Here is a 16,861-nt window from a genome sequence, read left to right as displayed (position 1 = left end):
TGGTTCAGATAAATGATAAGCTAATATATATTGTTCATGACATAAGAGAAAAAAGTAGGATGAAGAAAACCTGATGCGAACCAGACAGCCCATAAACTGTGTCACTTGAGCAGAGTGTAATGGCTGAGCACATATTTCATCTATTCTGTGTTTTGGGAGCATGAGCACCATTATTAGACAATCTGTAAGAAATCCTCCCCATGCATTCAGATGCTGGTTTCTCTCCAGCCCAATGTACTTCTGTTTAGTGTTACTGTTGTGGAAAGTTAAAACTACAAAGAACTTGGAAAAACGTAAATACCATCATCTCTCCTATACCCCAGACATTTTGTCTGGAATTACGAACATGCCCCCATCCATCATGGAGAAATATCGAGGGTCAGAGTTTTTCCTTCACATAACAGAGCTGCTCAATGACTACTGATAGGATCTATACGGAGGCTGCTTTCTCATGATATGCAGGTGTTCAGCAGTGATTCTCTTAAAATGAATAGATTTACAGTATTACAGAACTAGTAAAAGTGAGAAGGCTGTGGTCTGGCGAAGCCTTTACTGCCTTCTATTTCTTTCTTTGCCTGTAGCTGCCTGCCATCATTTCTCACATCTGGGTTGTCTTTTCGTCTTTTTCCTTTGTATTTTCAATAGCTTGTGGTACAGTGGGGACGGCAGGCAGAAGTCTGGTTTCTAGCTATGGGTCCCAGAGTCTGTTGTAGCACAAGTAAAAAGAAAAAACAACACAATGCAACAGAATATAATCCATTACAATGACCTGCCAAAACTAGTGAAAACATAAAATACAAGCGGAATGAGGAATTAGCATGTGAAGCTATAAAGGCTCTCTCCAAGGAGACTCCCTGCGGACTCACGTCTCGGGACTAAGCTTCAGCTAGGCAGGAGCACTGTGTCTGGAAGTGCTCCTGAGCTCCAGCTGGCTCCTGAGTGCTGCTAAAAACCAAGTCTGACAGGAAAACAGCCAAGAGTGTTTTTAAAACACAGCCTACGTGCTCTCAAGCTCAGGCCAGAGTATAATCTAGTTCATCTCCTGCGCTCTCAGCAGTCACCAGAAACACCCTTACATCACAGCTGCTCCATGGGTGCAGGGGTGAAACAAGGGGTCCTCCGTGGAAACAGAAGATGTACAAGGTCCTTGCATCCACCCTGCAGCTGCCAATTCCTGCCTGACGGCTATGAGACACTGAAGGGAGGAGTGAGGGGGATAGTCAGGGTCAGCGAGGGTCTCCCTGCACACTCCTGCTGCATGGGGTCATGGACTGAAGCCACGGTATGAGCTAATACAGTATTCATCCCAAAACCAGGGAGAAATCAGGTCAGGCCCTGAGTAAAAAACCTTTAAGCCTAGCTTCATCCACTGCCATTTTTTTTTCCAATAGTGACCTAAAACCAAAACCACTCATCAAATATTTCTGCTAACATGTCCGTCGCTTCTACTTAGCTGTATCCACAGGCAGTGATCAAAGTAATGCTAATAAAAGCTCTAAGAAAAATGTTGTGTTCCCCTAGCAAGTGAAGGTAAGGAATGAAACCAGGGACTTAGGGAAGCCAAATGAGAAAAAATCACAGATTATTTGTAAAAATCCACCCAAAACCATGAGTTATCTTAACACAGAACATACTCACAAAGTATAGAGCCCCCTTTCCCCATACCAAATCACTTACGAGGAGCTCCTTCAGCCATTTCAATAGCAGTGATTCCCAGAGACCAGAGGTCACTCTGCAGGAAAAGAAACATTGCACGTTGCAACTTGAAGCACTCAAGCCTTTTTTTTTGGTTTTCTTTTGTTATGTTTTTTACAGTTTCCCTAGAATTCTCTCAGACCAGGTCATGTTAATGCAACTGTGACATACCTTCTGCTCCCTCCCATTCCCTCCTGAGCTTTTAGGAAACGTGCTAATAGCCAGAAGCTTCCTATTTCCCGTGCAGCTCTGAGTAGCTGATTCATCATTTAAGCAGCCAGCCCCAAAATGCAAACCTTTTGCATTCAAAAAAAACTAACCAAAAGAGCCAGAATACACCAGGCACCATTTAAATATGTATTTGAAGTCTCTAAGCTGTTGTCACGAGGCAGTGAGACACAACAGTGCCAAAAAAATTCTTGGTCTTAATGCTTCTATCAATAGCCATTGCTGAGTTTCTACACTGATAGAATAAAAATTATAGCCAGGCCCCGGGGTCTGACTTTTTCTGTCTATGAAGTCTCCAGTCACATGTTTTTGGGCACACAAAAGGAGGTTTAGTCACAGTCAGATTTATGCTGTAGTGTATGTTCAGCTCAGTGAACTTAGACTGGAGTTTCCTTTGTCAGCTTATCTGGATGCTAAAGGCCAGGTTTTGACCACGGAAGGTAAACTGGGAACACAACCAGAGCCTCTAAAAACTTCACAGGCTTCCGCCTGACATTATTTTACTATTTTTTTGTGTCTAAACGTAGTCAGATGAGAGGCATGTGATGAAATAAACTTGCAGGGGATTCTCTCAAATTATCTTTTAACAGGGAGCAACAGAAGACAAACCTTCAAAGATCAGATGCAATATGCCATTATGTGAATAGCAGCTCAGACCCAGCCTGGCACCCTAACTAAATTTGCCTTTACCAACAGAACCTTCTCAGTCCAGCTGCTGTGAGCTGAAAACCAGTGTTATAGTCTGTAGAGGCATCTGAGAAAAAAACTGGTGGGACCCTGATTTGTTATTAAATACATGACTGAAAATTAGAAAAATCTTCTAGAGGCAGTATTGCAGGCTCTGGGGAGAATGGGAGAAACAACCAGGCTAAAAAAAAAAAGATTTGGTTTCGTGTTTCAAGGTGTCAGAAGCAGACAGGTGAAAGGGAAAATGATACCAGTGTCTGGAAAGGCCTGTGTGTTTATAGATGTATTTATGCATATATATTTTCACTAATTCGTTATCATTTCTGTCAAATTTTAAACAGAGCTGGACCAACAAAAAGTTACAGACGCCACAGAATGGCTTCCTTCTACTCTCCTCATCAGGTCAGCCATAAATCTCTGTAGAAAAAGACCGGCCCTGTGCCACCTTCTGAGTCATAGCACCATCTGTGTAATGCCTCCAAACCCCTCCACTGACCATTTTAAACAACCATCTGCAGAATCTATTCCAAGGTAGACACAAAGGCAAGCAGATGAACCTTGTTTGTTACTGAAGGCAAGGAAACCTCAAGAAGTAGGGGTGCGTGTTCCTAACGCTTATATGTTCTGAAAAGAAAATCAACGAAGACAAGAGATTCATTTATTGAGGTTTCAGGATGAGATTTACATGGTATGAAAACTAAAATCCAAGAACATTCTTTGGTCATGACTGCCACTCACACAATGTGACTTCACGCTGCCAGTGCAGCACAGAAGATCTCAACAAGAATCATAGCCTGTGAAACAGGAGAAAGTGGAAGTAATAACAGGCTCTTCTAATAGAACTTCTGAAGCCACAGTTAGAATGAGAGGTGAAAAGTGGCAACCAGGAGAACACCTGGAGCAAAAGAGTGACCAGAGGCAAGGGCTGCTGAGAAAGCCTTTCCTGGAAAACATCCTGCAGGGCAAGTGTAGACAGGCAAATGACAACACTGCCGGAAACAGGCCAGAGGACAAAGAATAAGATTTGTAAGTCTCTTCAGAACAGCATCAGTATATTATAATAGCTGGAAGGAGAACCAGAAAAAGTGTTCGATAGCTGTTGCTGGTATCCAAAATGCACAGCATGCAGCTCACCTCAAAAGATAAAACAAATTTTTGTGTCTTTGGCATCAATGAAGAGGATATCAGTATGTGCTTGTACAGGAGCAAAAATGATGGCAGGGACCATGTAAACCAGTGCATGTGACAAGAACAGGTAAGGCCCGTGTATTCGCTCAGCCTTTTCTGCTTGAGAGATTGGTTGTACAGAATCAGCTGCATTAGGATGAGTGCTGCCAGTGGATCAGGAGAGGTGACAATTCCCACCTGCTCAGCACTGTCGAGGCTGTATCTGGAGGGCTGTGACCAAGTCTGGGCTCCCCAGTATGAGGCACAGTGGGGTAGGTGCAGCAGTGGGCCACGAAGATTATTAAGGGCTTGGAGCTGGGAGGCTCCAGGCTGAGAGGTAAAGAGAAGAACAATACCTTGCCATATTACCATTACAACCAATACACTGTTTCTCAAGCCTTTCTTTCAAATCTACCTCTTCCTTTCTTTCCCATCCTGACCCGTAACCTCCATATATCAGTATTTCACTGCACAAAATAGTTCCGTGAATGTGTATCTCTCATAAGAACCATTCACAAAAAATACTCATAGTGAAACTCCACTCTTAAAAAATTAGCTACCACCCGCATACTGCAAATGCTTCTATTTGTACAGTTACAATATTATTGTGGCTTAAAAGGAGGGAAGTTTGAACTTTTCATGTGCAGTACTTGAATGTTTTGCTACCTGAGGCAGAGTTGTAACACTTACTCTGTAATCATACGTAGAGTCTGGGTTCTCCTCACAAGCAATGACCTCAGGTGCCATCCAATACGGTGTTCCAATAAATGTGTTTCTTCTCCCAATAGTTCTATCCAGTTGGGCGCTTACACCAAAATCCACTAAAAAGCCAAGTGGGGTAAAGAAATTAATGAAGGGTTGCATCCATGTGGCAGAGTGTTTGCTTAATTGCTTGCATACTGTTTAGATACCAAACCTTTGGGCTACAATATGTATCAAAACTGAGTTTTCACAATACATCTTGTCCAATAATTGAAATTAAACCGCCTCTTGCTCTTTTTGAAAGAATGAGCCAATAAACTGCATGCTAAATCTGGCAGGCAGGTTACAACAGACATGGACCGGTCTAGGAAGATATTACAGAATAACGGATGTTTAATCTAGATGATACACTGAGTAGAACCTGAGATCTTTAGTATTAGAAAGGAAAAATAGTACCTGTGGACAAGTCAAATTTGGATGTACCTAATAAGGCCATTTGCGAAAGCTGGAAATCATAAAAAAAATCACCAAATAATAAAATCATAATAAAAATAATAAAATCATAATTGAATCACCATCGTAATCACTTTGTTTTGAACCATTTTAAATAACTCCTTCCCTGCATTCAAAAATAGCTTAGAATAGGCTGAAGAGTATATGGGTTTATTCTGATCTTAGCCTCGTTACAATTGGGGAGTTGTAGAGTTGTATGGTGCTCTTTGTGCTGAAACGATGTTACTTTCATCGTGACTGTATAGCAAAATGGTTTGGCTCAGATATGAAGAAGGGCCTATACAACCAATAATTATGTAACTGTATTTTTCTTTGAATGAACTGCTCAGATGCACTAACTGGAACCACCAGGCACAGCACCTGAGTGTTATTCACACACAAGACAAAAAAACAGGGAAAAGAAAGGACTGGAAAGAGACAGCCCTATTGCATCAAGGAGCAGATTTTCTCACCCGTGTTTCCTCACTGCAGACCATCTGCATACCGTGGTCATTTATAATACTACTGCTTAATGTCCCTGTTCAGCAAACCATCTTCAACAGGAAGTTGGACCTGACTTTTGGGATCATCGTGCCTTCTGTGCAATTGATGGGAAATGAGAAAAGAATTTTTACAAATAATGCTTACGCTGAAGTGGAATGAAACGGGACTGAGGACCTCTTGGTTTTCCAGCTTCTCTGTTTTAAGAGCTAAATCTCTCTGGAAACACTTTTATTTATTTATTTATTTTAACGCTTAGTTTGACTTGCTCCAGCCAAGCATCCTACCCCATATCCATAGGCTATGTCTATTCTTCTTCTCCAACTCTACAGTTATTTCTTTCAGATGAGGAAACGAGATGGAGAATAAAGGACCATCCCGAATAAAAGAAGTGTCCTCCTTGAGCCTGCTCCTTTAAATTACTGCCATGCATCCTCTGTGATACCTTCCAAAAACATGAAAGGCATCCCCTCTTCCAGAGAGATAATGTAGTTGAATTTAGTCTTAGGAAGTTAGAAGCTGTCAGCATTGATATGTCACAGCTAGAAAAGGAAATGAGTAAACTCTCAGACGTTCTTGAGAGATGACTTAGTAAGAGATAATCCTCAGTAGTAGCCCTCACACAAGTAATTTCATCTATCATCAGATTTATGAAAATTTCTAAAACCACTTCCCATAGACAAATAGATTAGCATAATGTATTCTCCAAACTTTTTTTTTTTTTTGAAATGTTTTGTACACTGGGAATCTGCTGTGAAGGCCTGGTGGTGCTGTGACTTACTACACAGGTTTTGTGTTGACTGCCCAGAAGTAGCTGTATTTTTCCTACAGGCTGTGAGTGACATTCTTGCAGAATACATTCCATTTTTATCTCTTTCTATATGACAGGCACCTTATATACACAAGCATTAAATATATCCTTAAAAGTCTTTCCAAGGTAAGATGGAAATTGTAATTTTTTTTACAAACAGGTTTCTAGCACACATTTAAGGAAACTTACCCAGTTTTACTTCTGCATTTTCTGTGAGAAGAACATTTTGTCCTTTAATATCTCGATGGATGACATGATGAGCATGAAGATGTGCCAAGCCCTAAAAAAAAAAAAAAGTGAGACTTTCCTTATTCTCGTTATCACAAGCTTGGCATTGTTGCATTTATACACTATTATCCTTCTTAGAATTCATTCATGGGCAAAGCCCTTTACACGGGATTAGTAACATGAAGACCCCAGTTCTAGCAAGGAGAGAAGACAGCAAGCAGAAGGCCTGACACTAGTGGAAGTGTCTCTGAAGTCAAGTGTGAAGAGAAAGGTACCAATATTTTTTTACTTCTATCTCAGAATCAAGGGATGTCTCTTTACACCACACATTAAAAGCAAACAAACAGGTGAAAAGCAGTGCAGAATGCTCTCTGCGAGGTACAGAGACAGCAGCTGGCTGGCTACGGTGGGTTATTCTGCACTCAGCAAAACAGTAAAACTCTGTATTCAATAGTAAACGGGCCACATACAGTTCAAAATACCATCTCAGACAATTTTTGAATGTGGCAAACATTGTTTTCATTCAGCTAATATTTGCAATATTCTGGCTCCTCCTTCCTTCCCAAGTTGTCCGTGTAACATTACGATAGCACAGACATAATGGAACACACCAAAATAATACGTTGTAGTAAGCCAAGGGATATTTCACTCCAAATGTTTAGCTTCTACAATATAATATTCATGACTTCAAACAGAGCTTCCTCCCAACCCCTAAATTTTCCAGAAGGAAGCATTTTCAATCCAGATGCAACAAGTTATTCCCTGTTTTCAAATGAAGATCATTCAATCCAACTGCTTGTTTTATACAAGCATGCTGCTATTGCTTTCAGTTGCAAGAGCGTAAACCAAAGGTTTTAACACCAATTGCTTTAGGAGAGACTTTACAGCCACACAGACACAAGAACAGCAACCTAACCAGACCATTAGGATTTTTTTTCACTGAAGAGCCCTCCCCACAATCTCCAGCTATAACTATTACAATGTGCAGTCTAGTGCCAAATCCAGGTGAGATGGCTGATGTTCTCCACTGAGCATGCTTCCCAATTCTGCTGTTACTGAAGCAAAGATTTACCCCTGTTCAAGCATTACTTTGGCACGCTATTTGAATTCTGGCTCCCAGAATTTGCATTTGTTGTACTGTTATTTAGAAAAGAAGTAAAACTCCATTGGAAAGAAGATGGATCAGTAGCTCTGTGATGGGTTTTGAATCTAGAATGACAGACTCCAACACTTATTTATTTATTTATTTATTTGCCAGGCTAGTTCATTAGATCACATTTAGGAACTGTTTTATCCTCTATACTTTCCAGGAACAAAAAATGGCCGTAAGCTCACACAGAATGAAATATAGTTGCAAGAATTAACTTGGGGAGTACTGCCCCAGCAGAACCACCTTTAAGATTCTGGAATGCTATCTAGCCAACACTGCTTTTAATAGTGCAGAAATAAGGCCCCTGAGTGTGTGCAGGTAAAGGAATTACGAGCAGAAAGACTTTGCACAGCATGAACAGCCAAAGCAAGGAGCAGTAAGATCTCAAGATGTGGAGGCAGATGGCTATTTGCCACAGAAAACCATAACCCATGTGATCTTCATACAGAAAATGGAATTAATAAGAGTACTATGGGCTGATGAACATCTTGACCCTTCTGAACCAGAGCCCACAAGCCCCACAGATCAGAACCTTAAAAGAGCAGTGGTCATTATTGTCCTACATGAGCAAGCAAAGGCTGGGAAAGGCCTTTTTGTTGCAAATGACCAACAAAGCTCCAGTGGCACAACTCACCCTAAGAACCTCTCTGCAGATGTACGCTATCCAGTCTTCCTTAAAGCAGTTCCCTTTTGTCTTCTTCACCAGATCAGTGACAGAGCCAGCACCACAGTACTCCATCACCAGCTGCAGAGAGACAAATGCAATGCACCCTTATCACAGCACTGGCAGGGCACTAGTACAGATACCATGTATGACATCCACTGCCCCCACGAACAAGGTATGGTGAATTACGTGCCACCTTCCTGGGTGCCAAATGATGCAGAACCTCATTTCCTGAGCAAAGCATATTACTGAATGAATGAATGAATAAATAAATAAATAACTCAGGAGTGCTCCTCTCTTATTACGGGTTACAGGAAATTCTTTTCATTCTAGAAAAAACATAAATCAGAAAAAAAGAGTAAAAAGAGCACTGAGAAATGTGGGAATTTTTTCAAAATTTAAAATTTCTCATTTTGCTGCAGATCTCCAAAAATCTTGCAGAAAAAAAAATTAAAAAATGGAGGATTGTTTTCTTTGCTTCATTGCCAATTCCACCATTTGGTTTTTTATTTTTCAACTGGAAAAATGTGTAGAAAGTGACAAGAAAAAGGAGGGGAGATGAGAGGACAAGCATCTCACCTTTACTGAAAAGGACAGAAACATTTAATTTGGGGGAAAAAAAAGCTCTAACAACAAGTATGATCAACAACCCAAGTCACAATTATCGTAACAAACTTTACAGTCATCCTCAAAGGAAATCAGAGGGGAGGAAGGAAGATGTGTAGGGAGGAGGGATGTTCCTTTTTTGTAAGTTACTTCTCAGAACAACAGCCTCAGAGTTTCACCTAGACAGGGTACAGGCCAAGTATCCTGGAGCTCTAAAGGAAGGAGCTGGAAATCTGATGGACACAAGGAACACTAAACACTTACCCAGAGTTGATCATCTTGGCCTGCAGGGCTTTTCTTTACAAACGCACCATAATACGTCGCAATATTCCGATGATGGGAATATTTTTTTAGCATATTTATCTCCAGCTTGATTTCCTCTTCTTCATTCTGCAGCAGAAGAGAGCAGAAGGCTCTTTAGGTGACCAGAGATCGCTGAGCTCCAGGGCTACCCACAGCAGCTGTGCAACCTCCACCTTTGGAGGCTTTCAAGACCCAACTGGAAATGGTCCTGAGCATCCTGGTGGGATCCCAAGGCTGGCCATGCTTCGAGACCTCCTGAGCCCCCCTCCAAGCTGAACCATTCTGTGAGCCTGAGAGTGCAATCGAAGGACAGGCCCTAAAACCAAGGACTGAATCGCCCTGATCCTTGGGCCTAAAACAACAAAATGCTATGGTTTGGGCTAAAGAATCCAGAAATGTCCCCCCGTGGGTAAAACAAACTCATATCACCTCCTCATGGGGCTCAGGCAGGACCAATAGCTCCCCTACTTGCAGTTCTGTAAGCAGTAACTTAGTCTGGAGCAATTAACCGGATTTAAAATGAAATAAAAACGTTCCTAACACCCCATTACTCAAACACTTGGGACAACACTGCGCACACCGCAGCCAATTCGGCTCCCCCGTCCCACGGAAGTCCTGCCGAGAGGAAACCAGAGCCAGGCAGGACGTGTCCCGTCGCCAGCCAGAGCAGGGGCAGGGAAGCTCCATCTTCCAGCTGTGCCCCCAGCCCACTCGCCACCTGAAGAGGTCTTTTCAGACCTAGCCTGTTTGTTTTCTTGCCACCAAGAGAACCAGTGCACCACCTCCAGAGAAATGCCTGCAGGTTTTGCTGTCTTGTTTGCTTTAATAGGAAACACGTAGTGCTGCAAGGTAGCCGTGCACCAGTGAAAAGGAGAAAGACAACGCTGAAAATTTATTTACCTCGCTGCAGAATGTCCCTGTCAGCACTTGGTAGCTGAAGGGGAAAAAAGGAAGCAAGCAAGAATAGCTCAGACCCACAGAACGTTTTTCTGCCCTTTTTCACTATTTTCCAGTAGCTTTGCCATCGAAGCATTCCTTCAGCCATCACAACAAACTGCTTACAAAATCAGCTGCCCTGTCCTTTCTACCTGTATGAAAACATGAAATCCTGGCAGGCTGAAGCCAAATTCCCTCAAACTCTCATTCATATGATATGCCTTATTAAATCCAACCCCCAAAAAGCATTCCCAACAGAAGTGGCCAAAGAACTTCCCCAGTAACTTCAATCCACAGGAGACGTGCTGCCAGACCAAAGCTTATTTGTCTTAAGCTTTAGGAAAAGGGAATGTAAAAGAACTCCACGCGAAGCAAGAGCAGCTATTTCAGGTTTCAGAACAGCCCCTCTGTTGAACACAGGCTCTCGAGCTGCACGCACTACTACAGGTATTTCATTTGTCTTATGTTTGCAATTAGGGAGAAAGGAGGACCCTTAACTTTGGCTTGACAGGTCCCTGGATGTCATACGGCTTTGGGAGGGAAAGGAGGAGCCCCGTGTAGCATCTGGAGTCTCTGAGAGAAATCGGAGCTGCGTCCCAGACAGCGTGCAGGAAATCCTCCAGGAGCAAGGTCGCATTCTTCTCTGCACGTGGCCAGGGCAAGATGAAAGGGAGCTGAGAGCTTGTGCTGACGCCTCTGGAGGGGAAACGAGGCTCTGCTCCCTCTGGGACTCCCGGCAGTGCGTGTGAAAGGGTGGGAACGAGCAGGTGAGAGGAAGGGAGGTGAGGCAGGGAATAACAACGTTGGAGTCGCCATCCTGGACCTGGTTGTGTTTGTCTGGTTTAACTCCGTCCATCTGCATGAACTTTGCACTGGTGGAGTGGGGCTGCACAGCTTCCCTCCTTTCACAGAGTTCCTCCTGGGGAGCTGGCAGACCTCAGCCGCTTCCTCACAGCTCGTGCCTCTTCCTCCTTTGCCTAATTAACCATGCTGGCACAGCTCTTGCCTGAGTATTTTCTGTTTTTCAACAGTCTTGCCTGGGTGCTTTTAAAACAACAAAGGGAAGTGTGTGTGTGCCTGTTGGTGAGCACAGCTGGAACACCACGTAGGCTCTGCCACACTCACTGGCAAGTGCAAAGAGTCGTACATGTGTGTAATGCTCCTTTCCCATTACCAACAAGACAATCCTTGCCTTACCTCATGTCCTTACCTATTTACCCAGCAGGCTGGGACCTCCCTGCACTGCCCTCTTCTTCCCCTGCCCATCTGTGCCCCAGAGGCAGCTACCACTGCTCAGGTACAGGATGAGTGCGGTGAGCTTCCCTACAGAGCCCTGATGGTGCTGAGCAGAAACCCTTGGGAGCTAAATTTTCTTGTCCTCTAAAGGCAGATGTGACTTCAAAATAAAACAGGCTGTAAGGTGCCAGCAGGTGGGCATTTCACAGACACAAAGTACTCCGTCCTCCTGTATCTCGAGTGAACTTTGAAAGAACTGCTCTGTTTCAGATGGAGAAACCAAAGCAGAAGAGGAAGCATGAGCAATTCTGCCCCATGGCCCATGCCTGAGGCTCAGCTGGGAACTGAACCTGCACTTGCCAAGCCTCAGCTCCGTGCATCCTGTGAGCAAGGAGCCTGGAGACACCCTCAACTCTTCAGTGGGTGTAAGAGCTCAGGATTTCCACTTTCCACCACCCCTCTGTTAGTGCTGCCATCAGCCGCATCTCCCAGGGGCCTGGAAAGCTGCTCACAAACCATGCTGCTCGGGAGAAGGAAGCAAGCTCACAGATGTGCAGGTGCAAAAAGCTGTTTGCTTTCACAAACCAGTGCGGTTCTGGGTACAGATGGCTGCATGCACAAAGATGACAGGTTCATGATCAAAGGCTATTTTTGAAGACGTGGGCTTATCCGCAATGACATTAGGAAGCAAAGAACTAGAAAGCACACGCCTCTGACCTCAAACAGAAACAAGATCACCAGCTGATAAGTGCTCCACCTAAAGAGCCCTCAGTACTGGGGCATAACTAATAACGGGTTTCTCATTTCTGTGTTATTTCGCTACCTGAAAAGCCTAAAAGCAATGACAAACAGGGAATGGCCTGCTGCAGAAGAGCTCCCTGATCACCTGCACCAATACCGAAGAGGCGAGCAGCAAGGATCCGACCTCTCTGTGAGCACTTTGTGTGCTTGGCACCGCCACGCAGGAAGCACAGCCTGCGCGGAGAGGCCCCGTGAGCGCACACTGCCATCAGCTCCACTTCAACAATTTCAAAGGGCTCCCCCTGCTCCCCCCCCTAACGTGACACTGCAGCACTTCCTGACAGATGTCCAGAGGATCCCGCAGTGACCACAGCATCCTGCTGCTGCTCTTCAGAAAGCAGCCTGGGGCTGCAGCTCACAGCAGTGCAGGGCAGATTTGCTCAGCTCCTGGTGTGCCTCAGATCTCGGAGCTGAGCAATCACAGCTGGAGCTGGTCAGGAGCTTGCTGATGAAACGATTTCGTGCTGGAAAAAAATGTAGATTTGGTGAAAGTCTTTTGGCAGAAATGTACTAGTTGTGATGAAGCGTTAGCTGGAAGACTTCTTAGGTTGGACGTTGTAGTGAAACCAGGATGCTGGGGGAGAGCAGCGCACTGCAGAGTATCCAAGAGGCGTGGAGGTAGCTCAGAATGCCTAGGTATGAGGTATCCTCCTCCAAACCCTTCTCTCCCACATCAGACAACACTGACCTTATTACTGAGCAACACTGTGGGCTAGTGACCCAGCCACCACAGACCTACCCTGGCCCGGTATGGGGCTCCGTCAGACTCGGTCCGTGCCCCTGAGTGAGATTTCTCCTGGAGGCTGCACCCGGAGAGCCTCCAAGCAGGCATCCAAATCACGAGGCCATGCCAGGCATTCCGCTCTTCTCCACATTTTTGGACACAGGTGAAGGAAAAAAAGACTGCATTTGCCCTGGTTTCTTCTTCTTTTTTTTTTTCTTTTAAAAACATCTTCCTATTTTCTACCACACGAAGTTTTCTCTCCCTAAGAAAAGCACTCCCTGTGCAGCACTAATCAGATCCAATAACCACCCCAAGATGAAGATGACCACAGGGGCTGGGAGCCTCCCATCTCACTCGAGCAGGTTTACTGTGACAGCTTCCATTTCTCATGAGCCAAACTCCCTGTGAGATGTTGCTCTCAGGTGCAATTTATATGCAGGACGTCGAAGACGGGGATTTCAATATTTTAAAGACTTTATTTAATGCCTCAAGCCAGTTTTTCAAGCCCAAAGGAACAGAAAATAACTGAAACTTGAGCAGACTGACAACGCAGGAGAAATACCGAATCCTTGGCAGGCTGAATTTATCACACTAAATTTCTGGAGATTGAAAGGATTTCTGCGTTACAGTTTGCACCCGCTAATGCTGCGAGAGGCTTCAGTACCTCCATGCTGTGAAAGTTTTTGCTATTTTACAGAGGGCTGAGGTTCAGAGATGCCCTGGGCACATCCAGCAGCAGCCTCAGCCTTACCCAGCTCCGACCTCGTGCAGCAGCAGTGTAGATGAAGCAGAGGACTGGATCCGGGTCTCCCAACCTGCGCCTCAGCAGCAGGAATGCAGCCAGCCTGGTGTTCCAGAAGTGGAAGTAACAGCAGAAAGCCTCACCGTGCACCGAGGTCAGAGAGCAGGAACGCTCATGTCCAGCTAAAATGGACTCGCTCAGAGCTTGGGGAAGAGCACCAGGGAAACCCCCCAGGTGGCTGCACCAGCACGCTCACTGTTAAACTCTGAAACCGTCACAACTGCTTTCGTGTTAAGGGACTCAATGTGAAAACAGCACGATCTGTTATCGTTGCTGCTCAGCCCCTCGAGCGAGGGGACAGATTCCCCAGGATGGTGCTGGCTTTCCAGCCTGCAAAGCAGCAGCAAATGAGACCTGAGCAGCTGTGCTTTGTCCCCAGAACCATGCAAGTCCATCACTGGGGATTCCTGAAGCCAAAGCACAAGGCTGTCTTCCATCTAAATTTTGTTTCCAAGCAAGCAGACATTACTGCGTGCTGCATTTTGTTACTTACATACAAAGGAGACTGCGTTATATATAGCAGAAGGGAAGGAAATCTTTCCAAGGTTCCCTTCCTGCAGTTTTTGCTTCAATTGTTTCATCAAGGAAGGGACTGTCACTTGTGTTAACATGACAGCCCACAAGTGACATCTCTGGCCAGCCCTCAAGCACTGCTGGCAGGCCCAGCAAAGCATGAACACATTCTACAGAGCAGCTTTGGATCGCTTCTGAGTCCTGGACAGGATCTCTCCTGTAAATTCCTTTGTCAAAGAAGAGCACAGAGGTGCTCTGACCCCAGGAATCTGTCTGCAACTCAAACCCTACTTCTTCTCGCTCTCAAAATCCAGCAGCCTCATGTTTGGTGACTGCTATGTCTCTGAGGCAAAGCACATGATGACGTATGTAACTGCATAAGTTTAGCTATAAGCTAAAATTCCATCAATTTAATGTAGCACTGACTAATCTACCCTCCTCTACCCACAGACAGGAACAACACTTGGAATTCAACTACGCATGCTTATTTTACAAGGTAGCAGCCACAGCCAAACCAGGCTGCTCTGTAAAGGACTGCAGCAGCAGCAAAGTTCAGAAAAGCAGTGTGCCATTCAGAGCAGTCGCTGCTCAGGGCTGGATTCCTACACCATCAGCAGAGACAGCTGGCCTGGACCCGTTCTACGTGACAATGCCCATGCAGATGCTAACTCGCTCCATTGTCTTCCAAGACAAGCAGAAGACACAAAAACGCAGCCAGAGCTTGCTTGTGCTTGTCCAAAATGCTCCATGTAGCTGTAGCATGCGCAGACTTGGTCCAGAGGACCTGTTTCCTATTTTAGGCTATGACCCACAGCATCCCAAGAAGACTCTAACATTGTCTTGGTGTTTTATGCACCACATCCACGCTGCCAGAGTGAGAGAACAAGGATCTGGCTGTCCGTGAGAACAGGTGCATCGGACCAAAGCACAACATATCCTCACGCTCGAGGACACAGGCACATCCCAACCCTTCTGGGGCTCAGGCTCATGCAGTGTCAAGGAGGCAAGCTGCTTCCTTACATGCTGCTCTCTGAAACAAAAATCAATGCTTAGCTACTTTGTTGACACCCTGTTCCAGCACCCATACCACCTCGTAAATGTGAGCAGTGACAGTGCCAATTAAACCCGTCTCCTTCCCTCATCTGTCAAATGGCAATAAAAAAGTGCTACATTTGCATTTTTAGCATGTTCCTGCTTGCTAGTTGTCAGGGTAGATACACTGAGGAACGGCTGGCAAGGAGAGAATGCGCTTAAACAGAAGGGGCAGCACAGAGCTACAGGAAATCTTTTACTTGCTATCTCTGCAAACAGATAATCAACTTAAAATAAGCAGGAAGAGAGTTCTCTTCATTATTTCAGAGCATCAAAATATATAGATGTGCATTCCCTTATTGCTTTGTTGCCACTGGACAGCCACTGTTGAAAATCTGGCTGTATTAAGGCCTCTCAGTACTCCAAAAACCATAAACCACTGCTCAGTTACCATAATTTATACCTATGCATCATCTTATAAGCTACCCACATTTTCACTATTCTCTGATTCTTTATTTTCCTTTACGCCTTGATAACAGTTTATTTTATTTTATTTTTGGTTTTGTACTCACCTCAGTAACATTCATCACTTTGATTGCTGCTAGCTGCCCAGTCTTAACATGGCGACCCTGTTAGGCAAACAGAATACTGTCAGTAAAGCATGCATGTAAACTATGGACATGGCAGCAAATATGCATTTAGCTCGTCTGTCAGAGCACAATGTGGAACGAGCGTATGGGTCTCCATCCATCTCCCATGGAAGAGGTGCAGCCCACGTGACAGATAACTGGTAATTTTAGACTAAGTGGTTAGTTTTTCAAGACAAAGTTAGGAAAAAGGAGGCAACAGGGAATAAAGCTATTAAAAGAGCAAACTCAATGCTAAGACTGACAAACTATGGTTCAGAAGCATGTGTTTCAGAAAAGCAACCAGGAATCTCGCTGGAAAATTGCACAGCTTCTTGGCATGGTTAGATCAAGTTGCTCAACAGATGCAAAGCACAGTGTTTTCTGACAATACCCAACACTCATCTCAAGGATTGTATCAAAAGATTTGTATGAACTGCGGGTTGGCTGCACTTCCTAACTCTTCCCTTCCATCAAAGGTTCAGAAATGGGTTTGAAGCTTTAAGACTGTAATTTTGCTCCTGAAATAGTGGTGCCTGAGAAGCTGGATATTGAAATAACTAACTGACATCAGTTAAGTACGCCGTAGGAAATCGGGAAATCAAACATGAAATGCTGTGGTTTGCAGACAAAATGATTTGCAGGTGCAATTTACACCTGCAAAATTAAAAGCTAGGTTGATGTCATTTTAAAACCCAGGTCCTATCATACAAAATTGCAGACGAGCGTTATTTCAACGACTAAGCAATTTTGCATCAAAGAAAAACGACGCCTCGTTCTCAGGCAATATGTCACAGTCACGTTTTCTTTTACAGAAAACTAAATCCTGCTGAGATTTTGTGTATTTATAAGTGCCCTCCTTCCCTGGAAGTACCCCTGGGACTGCAAAGCTTTTTCTCATGAACTTGAGCACTTGGATTTCTGTAGGATTGCAGATGTTGGAGGAAGACAAAGCAG

At 44.4% G+C, this 16,861-nt stretch overlaps 1 protein-coding gene across 4 annotated transcripts in view; it reads right to left on the bottom strand.

Annotated features, from left to right (window-relative positions):
• NRK (Nik related kinase) overlaps positions 1–16,861 on the bottom strand; it is a 93,490-nt gene that overhangs the window by 50,098 nt on the left and 26,531 nt on the right. For all 4 annotated transcript variants that reach the window (XM_035541225.1, XM_035541227.2, XM_035541226.2 and 1 more), the window contains 6 exons: positions 15,851–15,907; positions 9,196–9,321; positions 8,296–8,406; positions 6,473–6,563; positions 4,468–4,598; positions 1,678–1,732 (listed from right to left, as the gene is read on the bottom strand). In XM_035541225.1, coding sequence (XP_035397118.1) covers positions 1,678–1,732; positions 4,468–4,598; positions 6,473–6,563; positions 8,296–8,406; positions 9,196–9,321; positions 15,851–15,907 — 571 coding nt within the window. The remainder of the gene's footprint in view (positions 1–1,677; positions 1,733–4,467; positions 4,599–6,472; positions 6,564–8,295; positions 8,407–9,195; positions 9,322–15,850; positions 15,908–16,861) is intronic.

Source organism: Cygnus atratus, chromosome 13 (genome assembly GCF_013377495.2).
Source record: "Cygnus atratus isolate AKBS03 ecotype Queensland, Australia chromosome 13, CAtr_DNAZoo_HiC_assembly, whole genome shotgun sequence".
Taxonomy (NCBI): domain Eukaryota; kingdom Metazoa; phylum Chordata; class Aves; order Anseriformes; family Anatidae; genus Cygnus; species Cygnus atratus.
Note: the sequence above shows the minus strand (reverse complement) of the source record. Positions and strands in the feature narration are given on the sequence as shown.